The 22,741-nt window shown below is 35.2% G+C and overlaps 1 protein-coding gene across 3 annotated transcripts in view; it reads left to right on the forward strand.

Moving 5' to 3' along the window:
• TMEM144 (transmembrane protein 144) overlaps positions 1-10,972 on the forward strand; it is a 54,858-nt gene extending 43,886 nt beyond the window's left edge. For 2 of the 3 annotated variants that reach the window (XM_004040568.5, XM_031010362.3), the window contains one exon: positions 9,137-10,972. In XM_004040568.5, the coding sequence (XP_004040616.3) occupies positions 9,137-9,220 (84 nt within the window). In that variant the 3' untranslated portion in view covers positions 9,221-10,972. The remainder of the gene's footprint in view (positions 1-9,136) is intronic. The other variant, XM_063705621.1, reaches the window with a different exon arrangement.
• The last annotated feature ends 11,769 nt before the right edge of the window (positions 10,973-22,741 follow it).

A 22,741-nucleotide genomic window follows, 5' to 3' on the forward strand; every position in this document is an offset into this window, starting at 1 on the left:
TATGTACAAGAAAGGGCAGACTTAGAAAATGGGAATGGGGTAGGCCGGGCGTGGTGGCTCACACTTGTCCTGGCACTTTGGGAGGCCAAGGCAGGTGGATCATGAGGTTAGGAGTTCAAGACCAGCCTGGCCAAGATGGTGAAACCCCGTCTCTACTAAAAATACAAAAAATTAGCTGGGTGTGGTGGTGTGCACCTGTAATCCCAGCTACTTGTGAGGCTGAGGCAGAGAATTGCTTGAACCCGGGAGGCAGAGGTTGCAGTGAGTCAAGATCACGCCACTGCCCTCCAGTCTGGGCAACAGAGCAAGACTCCATCTCAAAAAAGAAAAGAAAATGGGAATGCATCCAGGTGAGTAAAGTATTTAATATGTTTGTGTTATTTTCTGAAAACTGCCTGTGGTGCCTAGGTCCAGGGCCAACAACCCATGAATGGATTTGACAGATAAAATGTTCAGAATGTGATAATACCTAATTGGGAAAGAAAATACTAGAGCTATGATAATTATAATGTAACATCATGTCTCTCTCCACCCCATCTCCAATGGAAAAATGCTGTCGTTGACTTAAATTTCCCTGAAGTGATTTTAAATAACCCAATGAAATATGAGAGAGGGAAATTTGTTTAAAATATGATAAACAAGATGAAAGATTTTTTTTTTATCCTAAAGGTTAAAGTATCCCCTGAGGTAAATCATCTTTGGGAATAGATGTTTCTATTGGTTCCTGTGTCTCCCAAAGACCTCCATGTCAAACCAGCAATTTTGTAGGAAAACAGCATGGTAACAGGAGGCTATTGCCATTTCCTTTTCAAATGTAAATGATGGGAATTTAAAATTGCATTCATCAAATAATTCTAGTAAGAGTGTGTGTGTGTGTGTGTGTGTGTGTGTGTGTGTGTGTGTGTGTGTGTGTGTGTGTGTATGTTTTCTTTAAAAATCACTTTGCCAAGCATGGTGGCATGCATCTATATTCCCAGCTACTCAGGAGGCTGAGGCAGCAGCATCACTTGAGCCCAGGAGTTTGATGTCAGCCTGGGCAATAACAATGACAACAAAAGGTACAGTCTCAAGAGTCCAACTGGGTTCAAATCCTGGCTCTGTCACATACTAGCTGTGTGACCTTGGCCAAGTTTCTTAACCTCTCTGTGTGTATAGTCCTTATCTGAAAATGGGGATAACCAACCAAGAGAGCTGAGAGAATATGAGTAAAATGCTAAAAACACTACCAAGAACACAATAAATGCTCAGTTAATTTTGGGGGTGAGGGTCATATAACCTAGCCCAAACTGTCGATAGCAAAATAAAACAAGTTAGGAGCAGTGGCTCACACCTGTAATCCCAGCACTTGCAGGAGGATTGCTTGAGCCCAGGAGTTTGAGACCAGCCTAGGCAACATAGCAAAACCGCTATCTCTACAAAAACAATTTAAAAATTAGCCAGGTGTGGTGAGGAACACTTGTAGTCGCAGCCACTCAGAAGGCTAAGGAGGGAGGATTGCTTGGGTTCAGGAGGTCAAGGCTGCAGCAAGCCATGATCATACCACTACACTCCAATCTGGACAGCTGAGTGAAACCCTGTCTCCTCAAAAAAGAAAAAGAAAAAGAAAAAAAGAATAAGAAAACTTACAAAATCAGAGAACTTCTCCCCTTCTAGCCAAGCATGGTGGCATCTACCTGTAGTCCAACTATGCAGGAGGATCACTTGAGCCTAGGAGTTCAAGTCTAGCCTGGGCAACATAGTAAGACCCTGTCTCCCTAACAATTTAAAGATTTTAAAATGTTTAATCTTTTTTTAAAAAATTGCTTTGGAACTTTTCCCAGTTACCTTTACTTGTAGAAAAAGTCTTCAGTTGAGGAGTATATGCAAATACTCTTTTATAAGAATTTTTATTAAAGACAATGTTGATTCAAAGACCCCTCCCCCATCAAGTCATCATAGACTTGTCTTAATATGCAGTTGTAGTAGCAAATAATTCCTGGTTCTAAGGAGATTGATGTTGCTAATCTCTAAGAACCATAAAGTGAATGTACTTCTACCTGATCCTTAAAATGATTATTCAATTTTAGATTTAAAACATCATTTCAATCATTGTAAATGAAATATTTTGATTTAAAATCCATTATTTGATAATACAAGTAACATTCTCAGATTTAAAAAATAATAAACTTGTTTCAAAAATATGTGGACTATGATCAGACTTTTTATTTTTTTAAATACACAAGAACAACTTGAAACATTTATAAACCTCTAAGTTACTTTCGTGAACATTTCTCATTTATTGTAGTTGGAGTTCCTTTCTACAAAAAGTAACTCTATGCCCAAAATATGTTGTAAATCTCTCTGCATATATTTCATCTACCTCACAAAAAAAGATTTATTTATATTAAAGAATTGGTTATTATCTCATGTAAGATGCTGAAGCCTTAGAAAATTACAAATTAGTGATCATAGTTTATTAGTAATTATAGGTATGAAGAAGTACAAACCAAGTATAGATTTATATTAAAGCATTTGAAAATTATTTTGGTCCTGACTACAATAATAATACTGAATTGAAAATCCTCTTAACTACATATAAGAACCCTGTTCAAAGAGAATCCCTAACCAAAAAGCCTAGTATTAATTCTTTAGGGTCCTTTATTTAAAGGAGTACTGAAAAACAGTGAGGAATGTTTTGTTTTGTTTTTTGGTAAAGACATCTTTAAAAAGACACATCAGACTGAATAGAAAAGTAACTTTTAAGATTAATATACTATGACCCAATAGGGTTTAATTCAGGAAGGCAAGGATCGTTCATAATACATAAATTAATTAATCTCATTTACTCTACCATATCAAATATGAAAAGGACGTGATAATACTATACTAACCTCTTAATAAGCTAGAAATAAAAGGAAGCTTTAGTGGTACCGTATGTCTATCAAAACAAAATAGCAATTATATACCTGAGTTTCATGAAACATAAGAGTTCTCTGTATATTGGAAGTCAAGGATTTCTCCATACTATTATACGGTATTTCCTATAGATCTAGCTAGTTTGGAAACACCAGAATAAGAAATGAAATGAATAAATACAGGAAAAGAAATGAGAAAATTATAATTTGCAGATTACATTTTTAAAAAATGTACACATTGTGATTTCAATTTATTGGTGACAAAAATTAAAAATTAAAATAAAAATTTAAAAGAATCAGCTGAAAAATTTAACATCCAATAAGATCATTTAGTAAGGCTTGAGATATAAAATAAATATGAAATCAATTGCCTTCCAATGTATCACCAACAACCAGTTAAAACGAGGAAAATAAATGCTATTAATAATAACCACGAAAATTACATAAATCTAAAGAATTAACAAGTAATGTGCCAGGTTTTTAAAATACTATATTTTACTTTGCTACAAACATGTACTAGAGGACATAGAAGATCAGAACAAATATAGGAGACTTGTCACATTTCTGATGGAACATCTCGCTGTTATAATTAGGGAGTTCTCTCCAATTACGTTCAGTATAATTCCTGTAAAATCCCAGTGAAGCTCTTTCTAGAATTTTTAGAGTAGGTTCTAAAGTTTGGCTAATTATTTATGTAAAAATAGGCAAAAAAAAAAAAAAGCATGACAGCACATGTACCATATTTCTGAAATGTGCAATTTAGATTAGCTAGGCCAGTTTTCTTATAAAATAAGGATTTCTAAACTTAAGAAAATGACTGTTTGCTCTTTTCTATTTTAAAAAATGACTAAGATAAGATTGCAAGTATTAAAAGAAGAGAGAGGGCCAAGCTGAAAGCAAAGAATTTAAAAAAAAAAAAAAAAAAAAAACCTGGGGCCAGGCATGGTGGCTTATGCCTGTAGTCCCAGCACTTTGGGAAGCCAAGGTGGCCAGGTCACTTGAGCTCAGGAGTTCAAGACCAGCCAGGGTGACATGGCAAAACCCTGTCTCTACAAAAATACAAAAATTAACCTGCTGTGGTGGTGCATGCCTCTAGTCCCAGCTGTTTGGGAGGCTGAGATGGGAAGATGGCTTGAACCTGGAAAGTGGAGATTGCAGTGAGCCAAGATTGCACTCTGGCCTGAGTGACAGAGCTAGACTCTGTCTCAAAATAACTAACCAAATAAATAAATAAACAAAAACTCTTATATGTCATCTACAAGCAAAATTTAACAGATGTCCAGTGGTACTTATTCAATGCAGACACCTAATTGCCTCTTGACAGCTGATTTAAAGAAAAATTTTAAATACTTACATGCCAATCAGTTTAGAAAAGCATCATCAACTAAACACTAAAGCCTAAATATCATAAGAATAATTTTTAAAGTATTTTTGTAGAAACAAGACAAAAACCCCTAAACTCTAAAGAGGAAAACAAAAGCAAACCTGTTATCTGCAGGACTCATAGGTACTGTCAGTTATATATCTTAAAGCAGTCCTTGAAGACGCATATTTAAAAGTCTACAACCTACAGCTGCAAGGAATAAAGCTGAGAGCCAAGCACCTTTTGTGTGAAGGACTTTAATGATTCCATTTAGTTTTAATGCCATCAGTGCATCAGTTGGATGTTTTCATACTTCTGATACTCTTTTTTGTTGTTGTTTTGTTTGTTTGTTTTTTGAGACGGAGTCTTGCTCTGTTGCCCAGGCTGGAGTGGAGTGATGCGATCTCAGCTCACTGCAAACTCCACCTCCTGGGTTCAAGCGATTCTCCTGTCTCAGCCTCCCGAGTAGCTGGGATTACAGGAGCCCACCACCACGCCCAGCTAATTTTTGTATTTTTAGTAGAGACGGGGTTTCACAGTGTTGGCCAGGCTTGTCTCGAACTCCTGATCTTGTTATCTGCCCGCCTCGGCCTCCCAAAGTGCTGGGATTACAGGTGTGAGCCACTGTGCCCGGCCCTGATATTCTTTTATATCTGATATCTGTTACTCATTGGGAAATTCATTTTATATTATTAAATCTTTAAGCTAGATATAAATTATATTTTTACCAACACACTGTAGTCAGTATGTCTACAGTAATGCCAACACAGGCAGGTACTACCACAACAATGTATAGGTCAGTAAGCTACTCCCTGGTGAAGAATGAGATGATCTATTATCTTAGTAGAAATCCAAGTTAAAAAACTTTCTGCTTTGGGAAGAATGTTAGTGTGCTCTTTCCAAGAGTTAACATCCACCTTTGATGAAGGAAAACCATTGCTGTTGCCCAACTATAATCAGTCTTTTTCTCTAGGAGACTGGACAGTTTTAGCAAAATCTTAACATTGAAGGGGAAAAAAATTTTTCATTCCCTGAGAACATTATTCTTCTGTCTACATAGGTACTAAAATAGCACTTAGCAATGTATTCACGTAATTAGATTGTAGAGTGCTTGTAACTGAAGACCCATTTTTTAATTTAAATAATTGCATCAATTTCAAATTCACAAAGTATACGTGGAAATCACCTTAGTGTATTTATTGTTTGAACAAATGTTTATGGAATACCTATTCTGCATTAGTACCAGTATCTAGGTGAGAATTGTAGTCTTAAAAACTAAGAAAAAAAAGGTGCTGGGAAATCCAAAGCCTACTGCCAGGTGTGTGTGTGTGTGTGTGTGTGTGTGTGTGTGTGTGTCTGTGTGTGTGTGTGTGTGTGTGTTTAAATAAGGGGTTCTGCACTTGGCAAGGTTTTCGGGTGCTTCTACTTGTAGAATTTGGGATTAAAGTGGCTTCTGTTAGTGCTAAGGGTCACACTGAATCAGACAATTCAACTGGCCCCAACCTAACTTGCAAAGACCTATCTCTGGTCATCAAACAGAGGCAAATTTATCTACTCTGATTCTGTAAGTTGAAGAAAGGGAACATATATATATATAATTTAGTTAGTAACATAATTATCTGATTTTGTTAATTAATAGATAACATATATATATATATGTTACATATTAGTTAGCATTAATCTTACGAACTAATAATACAAAAGACCTTTCCTTGGCAGTTTTCACATTCCCTCCATCCTGGATTTTGTTTCTGTTCCGTTCAGATTTATTACACAAATTTACCTCTGATCTCTGCATTCTTCCAGTAAACTAGAAACACAAGACCTTTAAGGAAGTGTGAGGGAAGTAGGCAAAATGAAACCAGAGAAAAGTCCACTCTTTGAAGTGAGAATTTCATTGTGGAGCCAGGAGAGCCACGTGTTCCTACTGTCAACCCGTCTATCCTGCCCCAACCCTGTTTCCTGTGGGAGCCCAGTTAGAACTTCCCTTTCTGGGTTTCCCTCAAAGCTGACCTGGCTGCAAGGCAGCAAAGACAGAACCACCCTCTACCCTCTGACCCCTTGCATCTATGCAGGGGGAAATGAGTCTCCCTAAGCCTACACTTTGCATGGCCTGGCTGTAGGAACCCGAGTTTTGGTGCATGTTCTTCACTGAGTCCTTGAGTGAGCATTAGGGGAGATACTCATGAATCAGATTAGCCCTGAGGATTAGCCTCTAACAGCCCAGGGTCCTGCTTTTATGAACCCACTCCCCCCAACAAGTCAGTCAACTCTTGCACCAAAAACACAGCATTCTATTCCCACTACCTTTCCTGAAGTTTTGCCCAAATTTGGGTAGTGTGAGGCTATTAACCTGTTGGACCTCAGTGGCCAGAATTTTCACCAGAGGGAGGCCACCAGCCCTATTCCCTACAGATTTGAAGCCGGCAGGATACCAACTGCTGCCTAGAGTTGCCTCCTCTCCATTCCTTTTTTCTTTTTCCAGAACCCTTATGTGTCTTCTACAATGACTTACCCATAAACCATTGTTATTTTTCCTTTTACAAAGGATCTAATAGTATTATTAAATAGTGTTATTAAATTAGGTTATCTGAGTGTAATCTTAGATGTATCTAAAATTAGAGAGGTGCTTGTCTTGTTTTACTTTGTAATGTTCAAACCTTCCCTTAGAATACTGGAGTCTTCCACCTTGGATTCAGACTCTCCTGATGACCCACCCTTGGGATCCTTAGACCAGGCAGCCAGAGATTGCCATGCCCTCATTGGCAGAGCCAATGCCCTTAATCAGCAGGAAGTAGATACAGAAGACTGACTTCCTCCCACATCAAGCCTTAAGGATAAGGGATGGAAATCTTTAAGTGGGGGGGATGAGACAGGAATAATACAGGGTGGTCACAGATTAGGAAAATCCCAGGCAGCAGTTTCACATGACTAGCAAAAGGAAACTTGAAATAGCTGCAGAGGCCATGGGCTGATAAGACCCTGAAAAACAGCATGTGGATCAAGCTGGCTAAGACCAACTGAATCCAACATGGTGCTGGATTTGCCCTAGGTTTCACCTAGGACCTCATTATACACTCATTAACATGCAAATCACACACCCACCAGCACTATGACAGTTCTGGGACCACCCATATTTGGTGTAAAAATGAGTGACACCACAGTTCTGAGAAATTGTTACCTTTTTCCAGGAATCTTCATGAATATTCCACCCCTCGGTTAAAGAAACGATGAAAATAGGAACCTCAGCCCCCTTGTATGATTCTGTCTTGAGTATGTCCGCACTCCACTTTCTTGAGTGTGTACTTTTCACTTTGCAACAAGTCTCTGTACTTTTACTAAAAAAAAAATAAATTGGACTCTTTAAACATAAAGAAGGATATAGACAAAATGGCAGTCATTCAGAGGGGAGCAGCCAGGACAGTAAGGAAGCTTGAAACCATTCCATATGAAAAATGGTCAAAGAGCTAAAATACTGACCAGGAAAAGAGATGCCTCCAGGGATATATGAGAGTTATTTTTCAATGATTGAGGATTTATCTTGTGGGAGAGATATTAAAATCGATCTATCTGTACTCCCAGTCATGGAACTTATAGGAAATGAAATATTTCTACTTAACACAGGAAGATATTTCGTTGTTAATTCAAAGGTGGGCTGGGCAACACAGAGAAGTGGTTCTCAGTAGTTCCCATCTTTAAGACCAGGCACCCCATACATAACTGGGCAAGTCCAATGAAGTCATTCTTCACACCCTCTCTGCATTTCTTCCTCACCCTTCAGATCCATCTCCATCTCTCCATCTGCCCTTCATCATCTTTTCCCTGGAAGACTACAGTCACCTCCTAATTGGTCTCCTTGCATCCATTCTGGCCCCTCCAATCTGTCTGCCATCCTGCAGAAAAGTGTGAGCTTTACACAATGCAAGTCTGAAATTTTAACACAGCCAGCTGCCTGTCTTTTTAATGTCTTCCTCTTTGCTTGGAAAAACAGGACCCAAATTTGAGAGGCAGAGGTGGGCAGATCACTTGAGGTCAGGAGTTCAAGACCAGCCTGGCCAACATGGTAAAACTCTGCCTCTACTAAAAATAAAAAAATTCACTGGGCATGGTGGTGCATGCCTGTAATCCCAGCTACTTGGGAGGCTGAGACAGGAGAATCACCTGAACCCAGGAGGCGGAGGTTGCAGTGAGCCAAGATCACGCCACTGAACTCCAGTCTAGGTGATGGAGGGAGACTCCGTCTCAAAAAAAAAAAAAAGAAAGAAAAAAAAATAGAACCCAAAGCATAACAAGTGCTCAGGTCCATGGTCTTCCAACCTCATCTTGCTCCACTTAACTTTGATTGCTCCAGTCACACTGACCTCCTTTAAGTCCCTGGGAAATATTTTGCTTTTTCTTACAACAGGACTGTGCACATAAAATTTCTTCTACCTGGAATCTCTACTTGCTGCCCTAGTCCCCTGGCCAATTCACTGATACTTGTAGTTAGAAGCTCCACTTCCCACCCTCCAAACCAGCATCATTAAGATTCCTGTAACACACTCTCAAACAACCATGGTGGTTTGCTTTATTATTAACACCCCTCTCACATAATAACATTCTTTTCTGTGATTACTTCCTGTCTCCCATATTATATGATTGTTTGCATAAAGGTACATGTTGAAGCTTAGTGGGTGCCCACATTTATTTACGGAATGGGTGAATTCATAAGGCTCTGCAGGGGTTTGTGAGAACCTGGTTACTTGGAAGGGGTAGCAAAAAAGGGTACAGGTGGCTAGAGCAGATGGTTAGTCAGGTCCCTAGCAATCTTGAGAGTCTGTCCATTTTGTGTAATTGATTCAGGCCTTATTCATCACTGTTATTCTTTTTTCTTATTCAGGGTCTACAAAACTACCTATTAATGATACTTGCATTTTGCATCATCTTGACTGGAGCCTTATGCACTGCTTTTTCTAAAATCTAACAATGACAAAACCAGCAGGTGGCAGCAGTAGTTAAGAGAACGCATCTATCGGACAGCAGAGAGATCATGCTAAGAGTGCATTTTCATACAGCAAATGGATCTCAGCCACTGTTGGAGTGGGTAAATGATTTTTTTCCCCAAAAATGTGAGAATGAAGGAAGATTGAGTTTCATTCAAGTATAAAAATGAAAATTTCTTCTGATGAACTGTTTATGAAGGTAGTCCTTTACTGGGTGACTAAAATGTCTACATTATTATAGCATTACATACGAGGATGCTGTTTTTACCACAGTATGTACCTAGTGTTGCATAATCTAGAACACAGTATAGAGTCCATATACAAAGAAGTTACAGTCCAAATTTCTCACCTATTACCCCAGTGAAGTGAGGCAGAAACATCTTGGGCGAGGAGGGAGAGCCTTACCTTCTAATGGAATTAGATTCCAAAGATATTTGGATCCTTTGTTTCATAAAGTAAATGCATAGTTGGTAACTAAATGTTAAAAAGGCCATTTTATTATTGTTAGCCAAAACTTCTGTTTATTTCAAGTTAATATCGCCCAACTCTACATCATCTACCCATTTTAGCTCATAATGCTTTTGATTATTGCCAGATAAAGTCCATTCTCAGAGAACAAAAATTTTTCATCATTGAGAATATGTGCATAACATAATACATACATACACAAGTATATTCACGTACATAAATACACAGATATGTTGCTAAAGTGAGATTGTAGGTTATCAGTAACAATTTAAAGGAAACAACCACTCTTTTGAATGTACAATTTTTTTTTCTGAAATACACTTTTCTAAAACCCTCTTAACTGGAGGTTTCCTGTTTTCTTCTTGTTTTAACTGGTGGTTTCCAGTAGGCAAAATAAAATGACAGGCATGCTAGTTTTTTTTTTTTTTTTTTTTTTTTTTAAGAAAACTGAAATTAAGCCAAGCAGGGTGGTGCACTACTATAATCCCAGCTGCTGGGGAGGCTGAAGTAGGAGGGTCACTTAGCCCAAGAGTGCAAATCTGCCAGCCTAGGCAACATAGCAAGGTCCCATCTCTAAAAAAGAAATTTAATTTAAAGTTGTAAGAAAAAAGAAAACTGAAACAGAACTGCCAGTACAATGTTTGTTGCAATTGTTTCCAAAACTTTGAAATAACAAAACCCCTATTCAAATGTAAATTTTACCCATTCCCACCTGATAGTACTGTTTATTACTTTGCTATGCAGGAGAAACAAAACAGCTTTTTATTTGTGTGTATACTCTGAAGTCAATGTGCATGGGTTAAATCCCACCTCTGCTTCATTTTATTTGTGTGGCTTTGGACAAGTTCCTAAGCCCTCTGTGTCAGGCCCCTCATTAACAAAATGGAGTTTATGATGGCATCTACCTCACATGGTTATTGTGTGGTTGAAATTAGTTAAAATCTGTAAAGTATGTTGATGAGTATCTGGTACTTGGCAAACACTATATAATTGTTAGCTTTATTATTATGTGTTGTTTGAAGGGGAAAAAAAGTTTTTGTAGATTGGAGAACACCATGTAGGAGCTACTAAGCTCACCACCTTCCCATCCAAACAATTATTACTCCTCTAAATGAATACTACTTAAAAGTGATGGAGCTTCTGTTTGTTTATTGAATTGCTAATACAAATAAATATTTGATTATAACTTCTTATACTCATTTTAATTTTAACCTGAAATGTCATTAAATTATGCTGATAAACTTTGAATAAATTGTGATACGAAAGCTATTTTTCTCATTTAAATATATTTTAGAATTTTATATTGGATAACTTTTAATTATTCTTTAGTTGGGATTTCCAATTTATATGCAAAATTTTAAATGTGAAGTAAAGCCGTTTCAGAAGAAAAATGAAAAATCAGTCTTATTACCTCTATATAATTTATATATATACCTCTATATATACTTTGTATATATATATACACACATTTATATGTGTATATATACACATTTATATATATGTGTGTATATATATATACACATTTATATATATGTGTGTGTATATATATATATACACATTTATATATATATGTGTGTGTATATATATGTATATATATATTATATATATATATATATACATATATATATAATATATATAATATATATATACATATATATATACATATATATATAATATATATAATATATATATACATTATATATATATACACACACACACACACATAGACCTCTATATAGTATATAGTTTCTGGTACCAAACAAGCTTTTTCAAAATGGTTACCAAAAAGCAACTTATTATTTAGAGGCTAGTCTAAATGGGCAGTTGCCAAATCTGCATTTTGTTTGCTCACCTTAGGAAGTGAATGCCTAACTCTCCTGAGACTTTTAGGTTTTATTTCTCCTAATCTAGTATGGCTAAATTCTAGTGTTTATTTTACATTTTTCTGGCATGGCTGTCAAATGGCAACCCCATCTGTACTAAAGAGATCCTGCCATCTTGTGTACAGAGACAGAACTACATTCAGTAGAAGTAGCAGCCAATAAGGCTTGTATCAGATTATGGAAATTTTCTACCATACGAACAGAAAATCCTAATAAATTTTAAAGGATTAATAGTACAGCATCTCCCCGAACTACAAAATCTTCTTTTATTCCTGACATACTGATTTATTTATATTCAGAGTTACTAACTACTAGACTTATAAGTCTCAATATTGATAGAGCTAAAAAACACATTGCGAAAAGGCAAGTTGTGGAACCATGTGCATAGCATAACATGTAGGTAAATTTTTGTAACCAAAGTAATAAATACTTTCTATAAATACGTATTTATGTAAAAAAAAAGGAATTTAGCTACTAATAGTCTACTGTTGACCAGAAACCTTACCTGTAACATAAACAGTTAACACATATTTTGTATGTTATATATATTATATACTATATTTTTACAGTAATCTAGAGAAAAGAAAATATTGTTAAGAAAATTATAGGGAAGAGAAAATACATTTAGAGTATTATACTATATTTATCAATACCATAAGTTTGCATCATCTGATTACAAGAAGAATCTTCTGAAATGTTGGGCAACTGCATCTGCAGACCTCAATCTGTGGTACATATCAAGCAATTCAACTTTTTCTAATAATGTCATGACTTTTCTCTGCTTCTTGGGAGCACTTCCAGCATCACTAGTCGAGGTCCATATGGGTCCCATGGTGTTATCCAAGGTTTACAAGGTTTAATTTTATTGCAATAAAAAATGATGAAAAATGTACAGGAACTGCAAGAGATCATAACCACCAGAGGCAATTGACTGGAGAGATGGCTGACTCACCTGGAGATGATTAGCACCACATGGTGCTTTAAGTGGATAGTCGCAACGCTAGAGCTCACCACAATAGCAACGGAGATTTTATAATAGATTTATGTATATTTTACGGTAGTAAATGATAAAATAGACTAGTGTATATATCTATAGTATTATATATATTATATATAGTATTATATATTATATATAGTATATATAGTATTATATATTATATATAGTATTATATATATTATATATAGTATTATATATATTATATATAGTATTATATATATTATATATAGTATTATATATATTATATATATATATAGTATTCATCACATACACAAAAAGAAGTGTTCACCTCACTTGGCAAGAGGGACTTGCATGTGTCAATAAGGACCTTGAGATTGGAAGACCCTGGATTATCCAGGTGGTCACAGTGTAATCTCAAGGGTCCTTGAAAGTGGAAGAGAAGAATCAGAGTTGAGAAGGAGATAAGGTGATGGAAATGGAGGTCAGAGTGATGTCCTATGAGAAGGACTAAACCCATGCATTGTTGACTTTCAAGATGAGGGAAGGGAACACAGGCCAAGAAATGCGGGCAGCTTCTAGAAGCTGGAAAAGAGAAGGAAACAGATTCACCCCTACAGCCTCCAGAAAGGCACAGCCTTGCCAGTCCCTTGGTGTTAGCCCATGTCAGGCTCCTAACCTACAGAACTATAAGAAACAACATTTGTGTTGTTTTAAGCCACTAAATTTGTGATAATTTGTTACATTAGCAATGGAAATACAGAGTTACATGACTTTTTTAATAATAATTTTCAATGTAAATGTAATATTTTTACATCTTATAGAAACTTAGAAAGTTTCAAACTCCACATATCACTTATTTATCTCACTGCTACCCCTCTTTTTCCTCTTCTTTGGGTACGTTAGAAGGAATACAACTTTTGTTCTGGATTTATACAAAGAAACAAACTGGTGTTTTCCCATATTATGCCCACTCTTAGAGTCTTAGAAGGTTTCAAATTTGCAAACAGAGATGCATTGGATATGGTAATGAGATTACTGATCTGAGAGCCAAAAAACTTCGATGATCCTCCTGGCCTTGCCTCTGGTAGGTAACATCACTTTGTGAGGTATTTTAACTTCCTCGTATTTGTAAAATGGTTCTTTTCAACTAAAGGAATTCTAAATTTATGCAAACATAAAACTTTGTTACTATGGACACATTCTAGTGGTATAGTTTAATAGTATCCCAAGTTGCTTCAAGGTTCACCTTACATATTTGTATCCCACTCCTGAAGTACATAATGGGATGGGACCCACCAAACATTGAATAGAGTCACCCCTTTGCAAACTGATAAGGTGGCCTGGCACTCTCTTTTTTGAAATCCTAAGTGTGGGCACTTACAACCCTTTAAATTGAGGCCCCCAATACTGATAAAATAGGAAAAGTCTCATTTTAACATGTGACTCTCAAAATAGGTCCACATTTTTTGTGTGGGTTCCCTACTCACATATGGACTAGTAAAATCCACATCTACTTACCTTAATTCAACAGTATCATCTGTGTTATAAAGATGTTCAAGTAAAGCATTTCACATGTGTAAATGCATTTGATATTCATTTTAAAATCCATATTATTTTGTAGGTAAGGGAACTGAGCCTCAATTAATTGTAGTGCCTTATTTTTAGCCACGCTGCAAGTATGTGACAAAATCAGAATTTTGAGTCAGGATTTTCTACTCTAATCGTTTAATATTCATGAAATGTCAACCATGTGTGAGGCATGGAGGACAGAGAAAGAACTACAGAGACAGGGCTCTACGCTACCCCTCAAAAGGAGCCTACATTCAGCTTATGATGTCATTTCCTTGATTAAGTTTCTCCTCCTCTTGTCTGTCTCCTACATACTAGCCCATTTCTCCACTTCACACTCTCATTATTTTAGACACTTTTGTCTCTCCTCAGAGCTACGGGCTTCTTGATTTCACAGTACATTTCTGATTTACCTTTGTAGTTTCCCTTCACTGATTTAGGTAGCCAATACAACATTTTTGCAAAATAAGTACAATGAATATTTACTGAATGAATGCAAGTAAGCTAAATCCTAAAGGCCTCATTTGGTGCTAAAATTATCTTGTGTCTCCTATTTAGGTTTCACACTGAAAGAAGCAGTTTGAGAAACTGCTTAATTAAAAGACATTCAAATTCAAGACAATTTACACTTTCACTCTGTAATCATTTTCATAATAGCTCACATCCAATTAATACAGTGGATAAAACTTAAAAACTGTAATGGGAAACCCTTTTAAATACTCTTTAGTTGTCAGAAAGAACAAAAGTAAAACTTGTAATTCCTGTCACATCTTCCTCAGTTAAAAGAATATTTTATAGTTAGAATAAAAAAAGGAGCCAAATAAAATTACTTACGTTTTTCTTTTTTTCTTGTTTTTTTTCTTTGAGGCTCAAGGAGTACATTCACAAAAATAAATTATATTGGCTCCCATATGAAATTATCATGGATGACATTAAAACTAAACAGCCAGGGAAAACATGTCGGTGCAGGCTTTAGTTTTTCTCTAAATAGAAAAATTAATATTCTAAGTAATTTTGAAATTTAAAATATTAAATTTATTAAAGCTGTAATGAATTATACATTGCTCCCTTAAGGAAAAAAAAAAAATATCAGTACCTGTAAGATGTATCTGACATTCACAAATAGTAACCACCCAAAAACACCAGGTTTGGTTGCTGGATTAAGATTCTAAAATCTGATATTCTGATTTTAGAATCTTAATCTTAAAAATGTATGTCTCTGTGTTCCTAAAATTTTTATTTTAAAGTGCATGACACAATACATCATGAAATAATTCATAGACTACTTTCTTAAAATTTAAGTAGTTTAAGAAATCCAGGAAAATATTCTTTCCTATTATTTTTGCATAAATTATAGCATAAATGAATATCCACATCCTACGTATATAATTAGTACCATGAAATACAACTTGCTATATATAGTCCCTGCCACATGTTAGGAAAGTTTATGAGAATTGGGACCTCTCCACAGAAGAGTCATTCAACTTTAATAACTAGGGGAAATGTTGGAGTCAGGTAGTTGCTTAAAATGGAATCTTCACACAAAATGAGGTATCTGGTTGTCTTACCTTTAGTTATTACTGTATATTAATCTTTCATTTAATTCATCTGTAAATACATTTTCAAATTTGACCACCAGAGGGAAGTATAGGGTTAATTATGATAGTCTGTGGTGGTCTATGTTATAAAATGTAAACTTTTTTTAAGTTTGGGCTCTGTCTCTCCCTCTCCTTCCCTCCTTACCTTCTTCTCTCTCTCCTGTATCTCTGCTCTCAAATGACCATATTTTGCCATTTATAGATTCTTAAAAGCTGAACTATAAAAAAAGAAACCTATCTACCATTTCCCATGCTATCAGTCTAATTGTCAATGTGATGTCTGCTTTTCAGTCATCGAGTTTTCATCACTCTTTTGCTTTATTATTATATTTGGACTTTATAATTTCCTAGAAGTTGAAGACATCGCAAAACAATTCAATTTTTAGACTTATTTAAACAGAAGAGTCTGTTCTTGCCCTAGAATATTCAGGACATAGAAGAAGGCTCACAGCCAGTGCTACCAACATTAATGAGTGCTGCTGAATAAATATTAAGCTAGAAGCCACATTTTTCTCTGCCCTAAAAACAAAGACATCATCACTAAATCATTAGGCTGAATGGCCTCAGGTTTCTCTAAGATGCTCTAGTAATTCTTTGGCTTCGTTAGACTTTTTAGGTCACAGAGACCTGGAACTATTTGCCCTGTTATTTTTGAAGACTTTTTGCAAGCACGAGGCAGAAATGTTTTCCCAATAGCCTACTATGTCAATCATTTGTTGTAACTGGATGTTCACTGAATATGGATTCTTACAGCATTTGCCATCACTTGTAGACTGAATTGAGGAAGATGCGTTCCTATTTCCTGAGCACAGAATGATGTTTCACTACGGTAAAAGTTTGACATAAAGTGGGATAGCACATGAGACTGTTGTTTATTTCAGCTCTGAAATGCCTAATGGAAAATCACTATGAGACAAATTCCACAAAAATAGGAAAATTGGACATGTCTAACATGCTCAAATCATAAGCTGAGATATTTTGCAGAATTTTTATTTCTCTCTATTTATACACTAAAGGTCATTTAGAATCCTGTCACGTCACTTATATCATCTTACTCATGATGCTTCTTATTGAGGATCTCAAGTCTGAAATTCAAAATCATATTATGTATGTGCTGTGTTGGTAATAAAATCATCAACTTTAATATGGGAATGTGACATATTAAATATGAGGTCAGGAAATATATAAAACTAAATCTCACAATATATTTTAATATATTTTGTGTATTTTATGAGGAGTAGAGAGATGGGAAAGCAACTTGGTATTGGACGCTTTCATATGAGGGATTTTTTTTTTTTTGCAAACACCAAAGACTCTACATGCTGTACTATTTTATGTAAATATGTACCTTTTCTATGGCTATTGCAAAAATTCTAAATACCTAATCATTGCTTATCTTCGATGCTTTGTAAGACTGATTTATCCTCCTGAAAAGATGATTCAAGATCATAAATAAAAGGAAGAAAATGTCATTTTCCTTAACCTTTATGTGATTTTCCTGGGTTCTGCAGCCCCCGCTGTTTGACTTACTATTCATTCAGGCAAACTTTTCAGAAAAGGCTGTGGGAAATCCAGCAGGGCCTAAATGGCCTATTCTTATGCAATTTACTTGCCCATGATACAGAAAAGCATATCAACAAAAATGCATTCATATTGATCGAAGTTCAAAACTACGTTAAAAGAAAGTTCCTTAGAGAACAAGATGCTAGCTCTTTTTAATTTTTTATCATTAATTTATATTCTCCATCCAAATTCTCTCTGGAATGGACATAGATTTTTAAAGTAGGTTTGTTTATTGTTTATCAGTAAAACAAGTTTGTTTTAAAAACAATGACAAAAACAAAAGTATAAAACTAAAAATTAAACACCACACTCATTCTCTTCCAATCTCTCTCAATTTCTATCTTTCTTACACACACACACATGCTTGGTCTTAGAGATTGTTTTCTATGTTTTGTTACTAAAATTAAAAATGCTTATATATTTTATGTGTATTAAAACATCACCATGTGCCCCATGAATATGTACAATATTTGTCAATTTAAAAAATAAAATAAATTAAATGCCGCCATTAATATCTTTGCATATATATTTTATACACATGTGTATATATTTACAAGGTGACTTGTTAGAATTAAAATTGCTGTATCACAAAATGATACACATTTTAAATTTTGATAGTTATTGCCATAATGCCCTGCAAAAAGTTGTAACTAAATTTTTGTTCTGCTAACAGATTCTCCACACACTTGCTAAAATGATTTTTAAAAATTATTTCCCAAAGTGATGTGATTTAAATGGCTTCTGAGCACCTCAGTGTGTCTGTATGTTAATTTGTGATCAGAATCATCATTTCTTCCTATGTGTATCAGGTCCTTGTATTTCCTTTTTTTGTAACTTTTTGGGTCATCTCAATATTTTTTTCTAGGAAGTTCTGGAATGTATACTTACAATTTGTAAGATCTCTTTGTATATTAAGAAGAGTTATTCCTTTACCTCTGATATGATTTTTTGTAAATATTCTCCCAGTTCGTTTTTTATTTTGGTTCTATTGATGGTTACCATGCATTTAGTTCTTATATGGTAAAATGTATAAAATGTTCCTTTTTAACAGACAGGTTTTGATCACACTCTCGAGATAATTATGTTTTTAATCTCTATTATTTTGTCCTAATACTTTTATTTTCATGTTTTATATTTAAATATTTAATCCATGTGGAGTTAATTTTAGAATAAGGAATAAAAGTTTACCTTTATTATCTTTCCAAACTCCTAGTCAGTTAACCAAGCACCATTTATTGAATAACTCTGCTTTTCTTCAGTGTTGTAAAAAATGTTTTTAATGTATTTCAAATTATTATAGGTACTTGAATCAGTTTCTGGACTGTGTAATTTTTTGTGCTAAGATCATACAGTTATAAATATTCTGTCTCTTTCTCTCTTTTTTTAAGAGGCGTCTTGCTCTGTCACCCCAATCTAAAGTACAGTGGCATTACCATAGCTGACTGCAGCCTTGAACTCCTGGGCTCAAGTGATCCTCCTGCTCTACCTCCCAAGTAACTGGGACTGTAGGCACACACCACCACACATGGCTAATTTTTATTTTAAGAGATTAGGGTCTCTCTTTGTTGCCAAGGCTGCTCTTGAACTTCTGGCCTCAAGCAATCACCTCAGCGTTCTGAGTAGCTAGGATTACAGGTGCAAGCCACTGTATTGGGCTCCTACTGTGTCTTAATACTGTCTTAAAATTGTTTACCTCTTCCACTATCATTATTCTTCTATTTCAGGTTATTCTAGGCTATTACTTGTTTGCTTTTCCAGATGAATTTAAAATAAGACAATTAAAATTTCAAACAGACAAACATAAGAGCAACTGAACATCTGTTGGTTTTTTGATAGGACAACATCTGAATTTGCAAATTTAACTTAGGGACAGCTGACATCTTTCAACTGCTGAGTCTTCCTATTCAAAAGTACGCAATATTGTTCCGCATTTTTGTTAGTTTTTTCATTATACTACCACATAGTTTTCTACTATATTATTACTATTATTTTAAAATACCAGTTCTTGATTTCATTTGTCAGTGCTACTGTTTATCTAATTTTTATATTTCTGTTTTAATCATTTCCTTTTTTACTGCATGTGAAAGGTTTTATTTAACTCCTTAGCTAATGAGGAAACCAGGAAGATCCAGTTGAAGGTGAGAATTAGAAGAATTAACATATATAGGCAAAGGAAAACTGATATAAATTTATAAATACCTTATCAGCAAAACTGATCAATAATCATCGGGCAATAATCAACTACATCTCCACCAGATGCACTTTATTTGCATCGCTAAAGATAAGTATCATTTGTGTTAATATCAGTTTTCTGCAACTTACAGAGCTATAAAACAGCTCAAAGACCATGAAAGGCACAGGCCCCAACAGAATCAGATAAACTGCAGAGTGCACTAGAAAGGACACCCAACATCATCTCTTTTTCTTTCCATTTCAAAGTCGTATACAAATTTTTCTAACAGAAATATGGGGATATTTTCTAAGGTAATATATTTAAAATAGTCATCGCAGTTCTTGGCACATCGTCGTTAATGCTAAAAAATCCTCTTCCCTGTCTTTCAGTCTAATGATGTCACAGGAAGAGAGATGTCTTTCATGCAAATGAGTTGGAAAAGTGTGTAAAATAGGCTATAGGGTTCAGAGGTGAGAATATTCACAGCTGGCGGGGAAGGTCTTCCTGGTAAAAGGGATCTGGTCACCTCAATCCTATCTCTTTTGCTTGCAACACTTATCCCAGAGAAAATCATGCAGTTCCAATATCCATACCAACATTTCTCTGTCATTTTACAGCATATACATCATGACCACTTCATTATCTCTTTTGATACTTGAGACTCAGTACTGTAATTACTCCCATTTTTTGAAAGACGATTTTTTAGAGCAGTTTTAGGTTCACAGCAAAATTGAACAGAAGGTACAGAGATTTCCCATATACTTTCATCCTCACATATGTGTGGCCTCCTCCTTTGTCAACATCTCTCACCAGAGTGTTACATTTGTTACAATTGGTGAATCTACATTACCAAATCCTAATCCCCCAAAGTCCATAGTTTACATTAGGGTTCACTCTTAGATGTGGTACATTCTATACGTTTGGGCAAAGTTATAATGACATGTATCCACCATTATACAGAGAGTAGTTTCACTGCCCTAAAAATCCTCTGTGTTCTGCCTATTCATCCCCTCCCCCACCACACACCCTCTCACCCCAGGAAACCACCCATCACTATCTTGTTATAGCTTTGTTTTTTCCAGAATGTCATATCATTGGAATCAAATAGTATGCAGTCTTTGCAGATTGCCTTTTTTCACTTGGTAATATGCATTTAAGTTTTCTCCATGTCTTTTTAGGACTTGATAGCTCTTTTTATAAGTGCTGAATAATATCCCATTATACCACAGTTTATTTATCCACTCACTTATTAAAGGACATTTTTGGCAATTATGAATACATCTGCAATACACATCCACATGCAGGTTTCAACTCATTTGGGTAAATATCATATAGTGTGATTGCTAGATCGCATGGTAAGAATATGTTTAGTACTGTAAGAAACTGCCAAACTGTCTTCCAAAGTGGCTGTTCCATTTTGCATTCCCACCAACAATGAATGAGAGTTCCTGTTACTCCACATCCTCACCGGTATCTAGTGTTGTCAGTGTTGTGGATTTTGGCCATTGTAATAGGTGTGTGGTGATATATCACATTGCTGTCTTTATTTGCTTCTCCCTGATAACATTTGCTGTGGAGCATCTTTTCATATGCTAATTTGCAGTCTGTATATCTTATTTGGTGAGGTGTTTGTTCAGGTGTTTGGCCCCTATTTTAATTGTGTCGTTTGTTTTCTTCTTGAGTTTTAATATTCCTTTATATACTTTGGATAGCCGTTCTTTGTCAATTATGTCCATTGCAAATATTCTTCCAGTCTTTGATTTGTCCTTTCATTCTCTTGACAGTGTCTTTTGCAAAATTTTGCAGAAATTTTTAATTATAATAAAGTCCAGCTTGTCAATTGTTCCTTTCGTGGTTCATACCTTTGGTGTTGTTTCTAAAAAGTCATCATCAAATGCCAGGTCATTTGGATTTCTCCTATTTTATCCGCTAGGAGCTTTAGTTTTGCATTTTACATTCACAAAATAGTCTATGATCCATTTTGAGTTAATATTTGTGAAGGGTAAGGTCTGTGTCTAGATTCAATTATTTTATGGATATCTAGTTGTTCCAGCACAATTTGTTGAAAAGATTATCTTTTCACCATGGTATTGACTTTGTTCCTTTGTCAAAGATCATTGGACTACATTTAAGTGGGTCTATTTGGGGGCTCTCTATTCTGTCCCATTGATCTATTTGCTTACTATTTTGCCAGTACCACACTGTCTTGATTACTATAGCTTTCTAGTAAGTCTTGATGTAAGGTAGTGTCAGTCCTCCAACTTTGTTCTTTCCTTCTTTATTGCATTGACTATTCTGGGTCTTTTGCTTCTCCATATAAACTTTAGAATCCATTTGTCAGTATCCACAAAATAAATTGCTGGGATTTGGGCTGGGACTGCATTGAATCTATAGATCAAGTTAAGAACTGACATCTTAATATTATTGATCTTCCTACTGATGAACATGGAATATCTCTTATTTATTTGATTTTTATTTCTTCAGAGTTTTGTAGTTTTCCTCATATAGATTTTATACATATTTTGTTAGATTTATAGCTAAGTATTTCACTTTCTGGGGCATGGGGGAAGGTGCTAATATAAATTTTATTGTTTTATAATTTCAAATTCCACTTGTTTATTGCTGGTATATAGGAAAGTGATTGACTTTTGAATATTGATTTTTATATCCTGCAACCTTGCTATAATCACTTATTAATTCCAGGAGTTTGTTTTTGTTGATTCTTTTGGATTTTCTGCATAGGTTATCATATCATTTGCAAACAAAGACAGTTTTATTTCTTCCTTCCTAATCAGCATACTATTTATTTCCTTGTCTTGTGTTATTTCATTAGCTAGACCTTCCCACAGGTCTAGCTTTGTTGAAAAGCAGTGCTGAAAAATGATATCTTTGTTCCTGATCTCAGCAGAAAAATTTGTTTCTCATGACTATTATGTGAGCTGTAGGGTTTCGTGAATATTCTTTATCAAGTTTATGAAGCTCCCCTTGATTCCTAGCTTACTGAGAGTTTTTATCATGAATGGGTTTTGGATTTTGTCAAATGCTTTCATCTATTGATATGATTTTGTGATTTTTCTCTTTTAGCCTGTCAATGTGATAGATTACATTAATTGATTTTCATGGGTTGAACCAGCCTTGCATATCTGGAATAAATCCCACTTCGTTGTGGTATGTAATTCTTTTTATACATTGTTAGATTCAATTTGTTAACATTGTGTTGAGGATTATTGCATCTATGTTCATGAGAGATATTGACCTGTAATTTTCTGTTCTTGTAATTTCTTCTTCAG

This window comes from Gorilla gorilla, chromosome 3, assembly GCF_029281585.2.
Source record: "Gorilla gorilla gorilla isolate KB3781 chromosome 3, NHGRI_mGorGor1-v2.1_pri, whole genome shotgun sequence".
Taxonomy (NCBI): Eukaryota; Metazoa; Chordata; class Mammalia; order Primates; family Hominidae; genus Gorilla; species Gorilla gorilla.